The sequence below is a fragment of the Triticum aestivum genome, chromosome 4B, assembly GCF_018294505.1.
Source record: "Triticum aestivum cultivar Chinese Spring chromosome 4B, IWGSC CS RefSeq v2.1, whole genome shotgun sequence".
Taxonomy (NCBI): Eukaryota; Viridiplantae; Streptophyta; class Magnoliopsida; order Poales; family Poaceae; genus Triticum; species Triticum aestivum.
In genome coordinates this window covers 147,834,758-147,842,726 of record NC_057804.1, presented here as the reverse complement: position 1 = coordinate 147,842,726, position 7,969 = coordinate 147,834,758, and the positions used below count along the sequence as shown (strand labels likewise).

The window sequence follows — 7,969 nt, the reverse complement described above, 5'->3', positions numbered from 1 at the left end:
TTATAGTTTCCATGAACCTTAAATAAATAAATATCTGAAAAGGAAAAAAAACCTTCTTACCCAGGACGTTTGAAACATGATGGACAACAACAATCTTTGTCTTGCTTGACAGAAGCCCTTTTAACTGCTCAATGTCTGGAACCTCTTCTTTAGTCAGCCCAACATACTTTAGGACAGCACCAGTTTTTTGGGATACAAATTGCCAAGGAACAATCGCACTATGATGCTCCGCAACTGTAAGAATAATCTGCTCGGCAGAAATAGCAGACGAATTACTATCAATAAGTGTAAATGCATATTTCTATGAATCGTGATAAAAATCAATGTTTGGTGACATTCTTATAAGATAAATTTAACAATTTTATCTAGAACAACGGCAGGTTATGAATCACTATATGAAGAGTTAGCAGTTAATGAGCTAGAAAGAGATGAGGAAAATAATATGGGGATGCATAAATACATGAAACAGGTCAAACAGTGTTTGAAGAACAATATTCATGATATGCATCAAAGTAGAAGCATAAAAAGAAATTATGACTGGCAGGTAGAGCACGAAGTATCAGCTGGGGAAGATGGAGGATTCACCTCATCTCCTTGTTTTAAGTTAGATAGGCCCCACGAATAAGCTACTAAATTGATAGCTTCTGTAGCATTACGAGTAAAAATAATCTCTCTACTATCAGCCGCATTGACGAAATTTGCAACTTTCCTTCTTGCACTCTCATATGCATCAGTAGCCTTTGCGCTGATGATAGTGAAGAAAACATGTCAGTAGGAGCAAAACATGTGTATACATATGCACATAGCTCGCAAACACTAAAAGCATATGATAACCTACTTGACTGAGTGATACAAAACTAGCAGCCTAGCAATGACATACTATGAAGCAAATCAACTGCTATATCTTTCTATGCACACAGTTGATCATCATATATCTCAAAACACGACACCTATAGCATCATTGTCCAATACAATAAAATTATGTGAGCACTACCATACCTCACAAAACAGACAAGTCAGATATGGGGGAAATCACAGAAGAAATTGTGCAAGGCGAAAAGTGAAATGTAATTATGTAAAATAGTTTTATGCTGTAGGGGGTGTTCTGTGGTGATTCACATCCATATTCCTAGTAGGAGAGTAAAAGGGTAATCTTCTGTTTCTCAAAAAAAAAAGGGTTTTCTCCTGCACAGCTCAACGCCTCTAGGGGTCTAGAGCCAGATATTACATCAGGGCCACAACCTTGCTTTACTCACACTTAGAGATAGAGAATATGCATCCAAATTCCTGGTACTAGTGGGTATTTTACACTTGCAACACCCAATTAAGACATAAAGGACAAATCAAAAAATTACCTGAGAGCATGAATGCCACGGTGAACATTCGAATTATAAAATCGGTAGTAGTCGTCTAAGGCTTTCATCACATGAGAGGGTTTCTGTGATGTTGAACCATTGTCGAAGTAAACTAATTTGTTACCATCAAATTCCTGCAAGTTCCGATGATCATAAATGATATAAAAACCACCTCACTTGAATGCCAAAAGTGTATACATAACAAAATGTAAGGTTAAAGTTTGCGACATAGTAATAACGAAAGAATCCAGCATGTAAACCAACAATAATTTTGCAGTTACTGAATCCACATTGAATAAAACAACTGTTCTGGAGGGCCCTACAAATGGATGTTTTACACGCATAACCGAATCAAAAGAAAGCTGAGTGAAACTTATATCAGCTTATCCGTAGTGGTAACTGCACCAGACATGGTGATATGCTAAAAGCCCATATCTCTCTTATGAACATTTTTTTCGATAAAGAGCGCTTTAATTAACTCATAATGTAGCATCAAGAGGAAATCATGATGAGCAACACCCAGCCTCTGCATAGCTAGGATGCACACAGCCAAACACAAACAGTCTGAAAGAAGATAAAAATTTGACATATCGGCACCAGTAGAGTCAAATAGGACCGTCACTATGTCTATGTCGAAGGAGGCGATGGGCCGATACAGAGGTTATGCTGCCACCCATGTTGGGAATAAACCTCCATGGCCCCTCGCTCCAATTGCGTACACACTGCCTTGAACAACAGTTGGAACTCCGTACGGTGAAGCATAGACTCTCTTACGAACAAATGGAAATATTTCCAGGCAGCAGCAAAAGCAGGACTACATACATGTTGTAATCAGGAGTATCTAGACGCGCCGCAATCAAGAACGATCCGATAATTTATCGGGAAAAAACATAATTAGATGCGCGACTGTAAATACTATTTCACTAATCAAATTCAAAATTGGACTGGAATGGCACGAACAACCAAACAACGAGACGAGCCGGAGATGAGCAGGGGAGACCTGGTCCAGGATGGGGAAGTCTACGCGGGTGAGGTCCCCGAGCGAGGAGGCCGGCTCCGCCTCCCGCGAAGGCGCGGCCACGGCCGCCGTCGCACAGCGGCCCCGCCGTGGAGAAAACGTGACCACAGCGCCGCCGCCGATAGTTCCGGGATAGCTGCGGTTCCTGATGGAAGAGGGGAAGTACCGGAGCGACGCCGCCGCCGCCGCGGTCGCCATGCGCGCCGTCTCTGTGGGTTGGATTAGCCAAAGCTTCGCGGTGTGTTTCCGTTCCTGCCACGTGAGGCCCACCCGTCAGCGTCCAAGTGTGTTTAAGCGGTCAGGGTGCGGGACCCGCACGGTGGTCTCACATTAGAGCGGCAGAGTAACACTGAATGGTGGAGCGGCGCCGCTGCATGTAGTAACTGCTGCCGTCGACGAGGCCGCCGCCGCCACCCGCCGCCGCAGACCTCCACGTTCGACAATAGCGCCTTCCTCTACGACGCCAGGGAGGTGTTCCATGCCAGGTGAGCAGTTATACCATGCTGAAGATAGGGGCTGTCCGTGGTGTAGGGCAGTAGCACGGCACCTGTTCGATCGAATGCGTGGTCGAGTTGCTGTGTTCGATTTGCTGGATAGGTTCTATTCCTAGGCGTCAACAAATTTTCCATGATTAACAGTGTGAGATGCGAACGCCATGAGTTTCAATGAAATTTTTCCACGATTTTCCACAGTTTATATGATGTGAGACTGCATTCCTAATTTCCCATCGTGAATTATATGAAGCAAATTCTCCGTGTTGGATAGCTGAGTTTGTCATCTCGTTTTGTGAGGCACCAGAAGTCGTGGTCAGCAAGGGGAAAAGGCACAAGATGGAGTTGATGCTGTCATTTTACAGCAAAGGGAGGAGGCACTGTGTGTGAGCTGGGGCAAGGAGGCTGTGCTCTAGTGGCCATTGAAGAGTAACTTCTGATGAGTTATCTGATCCAGCAATTAAAGTGTTACTGCAAAGCTTAGTTAAGGTAAAACATTCTGCTTGGTTGGCTTGTATATCAGCGGCTAATGCTGGTTCCTGAGAAAAGATAAAGACTGAACGCAACCAAAAGTCCGAACTGATGGAAAGGGCTAGGCAATCCACATATACACTTCAACACTTCCTCTTACGTGTGACGCGGGAAGTCAATATGTGAATAGACTCAGAGGTATGGCTCAAGAGGCCTATACATGGACATAGAGGGGGGCAGTAGCAATTTTTGGATTAACTGCGAAAGCCAGGACTTGAACTCAAGACCTTAGGCTCTGATACCATGTTAAGCTTCATGTCTAGGCAGCGGAACCAAAAGTCCGAAATGATGGAAAGGGCTAGGCAATCCATATATACACTTCAGCACCTTTGACTCGGTCCTTTTCTTTTCCTTTTTCTTTTGGAATAACACGTAGACTTATCTAAAATGGGAATTACGTAGGCCTGATTTGAGTTACTTGCTTACAAAGTGAATGGTAATGTTTACCCTAAACCAGCTTTACTTACACCCTTAAACCATTTATCCATTTGTCTTGAAGATTCCCTGAGAAACATGCTTCACAAAGATGTTATCCTAACTCGGATACTTAGTATATGTCATGTTACAAGAATTTGAACAAACCCACTATAGAGAGTTCAGTAATTTGCATATTTGCATCATAGAGATTTGACTATTAGGTTAAAGAGCTGTTCTGGTGCAGAGAAGAAGGGGCTGTGGTCTGTATCTATGACCAAAACCTCGCTGGGTGGCCACTTCTTGATCATGGAATCTTGCTGCTGAGGGTCCAGCATGTGGTCACGCTGTGTCTTTATGAAAACCCGCTTTATTCGATTCAATCTCTCATCAGCTCCTTCAAAGCTTGCAGTACCAATAGCACTTGCAGGCCATGGGCGCATCAGCATTGAAGCCAGTATTGACTCCTGAACAAGATTTTTTCATAAAACATGTGTAAGTAAAATTCGGACCATTGGTTACCTCTTAATTGTGTATGATGTTTAGTTCTTGAGAAGGTTGTTCAAGACACATGCATGGGAAATGATAGCAATATCTTGTCAGGAAATAGCTATAATAAATTTTATAATACTGGGCTCAGATTATAGAATCTGTACAATTTGATAAAGATGTGGATTTCATGAGCACATTGGCTCATGCATATAGTACCTCCTCAGGGCTTTGTTGTGATAGTCGATCACGCTGGAATTCTAATCTCAAGGCGACAGTAGTTGGAGGATCATCTGCTCCTGCACCGAATGTCAACTCGGTCTCATTCTCAGGCAAACTTGGTAAGCCCTGTTACACATTAATATACAGAAACTGTCATTAGTCGGACATAGTCAGTATATAACCATGAAAGGAAGCTTCCAGATATGCAATAAATTTGCAACAGAGCTTATTCAATAATTTCAACACGTGGAATTTGTTCTATAAATTTTTCCAAGAATTGTTGAACCTGTTATTTCATTTCTATCATGCAAATGACGACAACGAGAACAAACTGAAATTCTCAGGAAATATTCCAAGTGCCTGGTTAACATTGCCCATCGTATTTATCCTGGTCTTTACCATGTCTGTTTGAGTTATATATGTACTAAGGATTTCAGTTTTGTCGTATGTATATGTTTGTTAGTTAGGACACATTCTCAGCACTTGGTAGGTGGCTCATGCGTCATGACAAAATAAAGTGCAGCCTGAAAACATTTTTTAAGGAACAAAACATACATCTTTCTTATCTTCATCAGTCTGAAGTCCAAATGGCAGCATAGCAGCTGCCACAAATATTGCTTGCTTAATTCTGTCAACGAATTCATGCATTGCGTGAATCACACTCAGCCCTCCACTGCCATGCCCAATGAGAATCACCTGAAATTCGATCAAAATGAGTTTCAAAAGGTAAACCGAATCGCCTATAACTCTTCATCATTTTGGACACAATGTCCCTAAGCAGCTTCACAACAAAGCAACAAACTACCTTCAGCACTTTGTGGCCATAAGTAGTTTATAAATTAGCAGCAATACTGCAGGATCCTACCTTCTCACCCTCTGGCAAGGCGGAGATGAGGCGCAGGAGCGGCTTGTCATACTGCTCGAATGACCGTACAGTGTTGGGGTCGGTTGGGTCTACGCCGCCTCCGGCAAGGTCTATGCAGGTCACTTGGTAGCCGGAGCCCTCAAGGAGCCACCGGAGCTTGAACCAGCACCACCCTCCATGCCCTTCCCCATGAACAAGCACCAAATGCTCCCCTGCCATGCCCGTTCAGCATCTGCCTATTGAGTGCATCATTACCTCTGTACCAATCACCGGGACAACTGCATTTGTGCGCCAGTTCCAAATGTCAAAACCAAGCAGGTCGTCCATTGAGGTCTACTATAAATGGATGCATGCCAGGTGCTCTCTGCATATCTTGCATGTAAAATGGCAGGATATAGCGCGTGGACCAGCTGGTTTCTCTCCTCCCTGCATCGTGTTTGGCATTTGGCCCTTATGGACGTGCTAACTTATCGGAGGATGTTTTGCGGTGTTAATTGCTGGTTTTAGACCATGATATATTCACGCGTGGTACATCTGGAACTTTAACATAGCCTTGTTGATAACTTAATTGGCATGCAAGTAACATCACACAGTGAAGACTGGAGAAGTGGAGAATACAAGAGCAGGAGCAGCTAGGCGTCACCCAGACCATGCATGCATGGTGTACAAGTGGTCACAGTAACTTGACGATGAGCTGAAAGAGACGCTCCGGTGCGGAGAAGAAGGGGCTGTGGTCGGTGTCCATGGCCACAACCTTGCTCGGTGGCCACCGACGGATCATCGCCTCCTGCTGCTCTGGCTTCACCATGCAATCCTTTGCCGTTGTTATGTACACGCGCAACACCTGGTCGATTGTGCTGCTGTCCCCGCCGCCTCTCCCAAACCTGGCTGCGCTCAAGGCGGCAGGCCATGGACGGAGTAGAATGGAGGCAAGCGCAGAGTTCTGAACAAACATCTTATAGTTACAGTGCCACGACCATGGCGTATAACACATCGGCGGATGATTCAACGTTGCAATTTCGTTAACCAACCTCTCGGGGGCTTTGCTGGGACAGGATCATGCGCTGGAACTCTGGCTGCAGTGCTACACGCGTTGGTGGGTGATCCATTCCAAGACCAAATGCTAGGTCATACACGTCCCCGAGCTCGGATAAATCAGGTACGCCCTGTTAAATTTCAGCTGAAATTCTTGAAAGGAAGAACTGATGGTAGCTGCTACTGTAACCGGACATAATAAGAGTTTAAATGAGCTTATGATAAGAGAGTTCAAGCAGTCACATCTTTGATGTCTTGTTCCGTTTGGTAGCCAAACGGGAGCATGGTTGCTGCTATGAAGATTGCCTGCTTAATCCTGTCGCTGAATAAATGCATTGCATGGGTCACACTTAGCCCTCCTGCGCTGTGCCCAACCAAAATCACCTGAGGAAATCAATATGCTACCATTAGTTTTGTTACTGTGCTAGTATCAATCTGTAACACGAGATTTCCTTGTTATTGTGAGTAAATTTCTTTGATTCTCAGTATACTATACGCTTTTATCCCGCAAAAACCACATTTTTTTTCATCTATCATGATTTCCATAAGATACACAATTCTTATTTCGACATAATTGGCAAGTGGCCTTGTTATAAAGGTTTTTTTAGGTAAGTTACACTAGGCCATTGTGCGGCTCATCAGTCTGTTGGAAGTCATAGAAAGTGATTTTCTAATAAAGAGCAATGGAAAATAAGTGTGATCATAAAACGTCTTATAAAAGCTTACAGAGTGGGTAGTTCTTAGAAGAATGTAGTTTGAAGCTATATTTTGTTCCCCTGAGACTGAAAGAGTAGTGCAGTAACCAAAAAAAAAAGAAAAAGAAAAACTAGTGCATGCATGCAAGCATCCAATTACAAGAAGGGGGTGTGGGTACACGGTTACTGTCGTCACCTTTTCGCCGTCTGGCAGCGCGGACAGGAGGCCGACGAGCGGCGCGGTGTACTCGTCGAACGACCGGACAGAGCAGGGGTCGACGCGGCTGCCGGCTGCCCCAGCAAGGTCGACGCAGGAGACGCGGTGGCCGGAGCCCCGGAACAGGGGAAGGAGCCTGAACCAGCACCAGGCGCCGTGGCCGGCACCGTGCACTAGGACAAAATGCTCCTTGCTCTCGGTAGCATCGCCGCCGGCGTCCATCTCGTCAATAACTTGTAGTACTACGATTGTTTGTGCGCCTGCCTATCTATCTGCGGTTGCGTGCCATTTAGTGACGAGCTATTTATATAGGCGAGGCCAAGCAATTTGTCTTGTTGTTTATTTCAAGAAGCATTGGCTAAGTCACCACTGCAATAGTGCACTTACATCAGTAGTCGCGAGTCTAAATGCAGGAAAATCACCTGCTACTGCCTCCCGTGTGCACCTGCCCATAAATCTTAGGAAAAGAGATAGGAAAAATAGATGTCCAGTCCACAGCACAGCACGTCCTATATACTATCCTAAGGAAAAAATTGACTCAGTGTGAGCCGGTCGATGGAGACAAGGCCAGACTAAGTCCAACAGACAGAGGCTACGTATGTAATACGCCATTTGTCACGTACGGTATGTCTATGCA

The 7,969-nt window shown here is 44.5% G+C and overlaps 3 protein-coding genes and 1 long non-coding RNA gene across 4 annotated transcripts in view; 1 reads left to right on the top strand and 3 right to left on the bottom strand.

The window, feature by feature from the left end:
* The window catches only part of LOC123091543 (cysteine desulfurase 1, chloroplastic), a gene marked incomplete at its 5' end in the record, with an annotated part of 6,057 nt that extends 3,510 nt beyond the window's left edge, over positions 1-2,547 (bottom strand). Inside the window, 4 exon segments of the mRNA XM_044513080.1 lie at positions 61-247; positions 586-745; positions 1,356-1,489; positions 2,356-2,547. Coding sequence (XP_044369015.1) covers positions 61-247; positions 586-745; positions 1,356-1,489; positions 2,356-2,547 — 673 coding nt within the window.
* A 152-nt stretch (positions 2,548-2,699) lies between these two features.
* On the top strand, positions 2,700-5,609 carry LOC123091547 (uncharacterized). Its single transcript, XR_006443281.1, has 5 exons — positions 2,700-2,858; positions 3,172-3,353; positions 4,057-4,304; positions 4,526-4,639; positions 5,378-5,609. It is a non-coding gene; the product is annotated as an uncharacterized lncRNA (long non-coding RNA).
* Positions 3,774-5,604, bottom strand: LOC123091545 (methylesterase 17). Its single transcript, XM_044513082.1, has 4 exons — positions 5,386-5,604; positions 5,076-5,216; positions 4,518-4,646; positions 3,774-4,276 (listed from the first exon to the last, which is right to left on the bottom strand). The coding sequence occupies exons 1-4, from the start codon at positions 5,602-5,604 to the stop codon at positions 4,013-4,015; spliced, it is 753 nt and encodes a 250-aa protein (XP_044369017.1). The 3' UTR covers positions 3,774-4,012.
* Positions 5,610-6,058: 449 nt separating the features above from the next.
* Positions 6,059-7,593, bottom strand: LOC123091544 (methylesterase 17). Its single transcript, XM_044513081.1, has 4 exons — positions 7,312-7,593; positions 6,664-6,804; positions 6,417-6,551; positions 6,059-6,328 (listed from the first exon to the last, which is right to left on the bottom strand). The coding sequence occupies exons 1-4, from the start codon at positions 7,552-7,554 to the stop codon at positions 6,059-6,061; spliced, it is 789 nt and encodes a 262-aa protein (XP_044369016.1). The 5' UTR covers positions 7,555-7,593.
* Positions 7,594-7,969: the final 376 nt, after the last annotated feature.

Bases quoted from the DNA above. Each gene is read 5' to 3' on its own strand.
- LOC123091544 (XM_044513081.1), bottom strand. From the start codon at position 7,554: ATGGACGCCGGCGGCGATGCTACCGAGAGCAAGGAGCATTTTGTCCTA. The intron at 6,805-7,311 runs GTGACGACAGTA...TGATTTCCTCAG, and splicing joins CGCTGCCAGACGGCGAAAAG to GTGATTTTGGTTGGGCACAG. The intron at 6,329-6,416 runs GTTGGTTAACGA...ATGTTTGTTCAG, and splicing joins CCCAGCAAAGCCCCCGAGAG to AACTCTGCGCTTGCCTCCAT.
- LOC123091545 (XM_044513082.1), bottom strand. From the start codon at position 5,604: ATGGCAGGGGAGCATTTGGTGCTTGTTCATGGGGAAGGGCATGGAGGG. The intron at 5,217-5,385 runs GTAGGATCCTGC...ATCGAATTTCAG, and splicing joins CCTTGCCAGAGGGTGAGAAG to GTGATTCTCATTGGGCATGG. The intron at 4,277-4,517 runs GTACTATATGCA...AATCTTGTTCAG, and splicing joins CACAACAAAGCCCTGAGGAG to GAGTCAATACTGGCTTCAAT.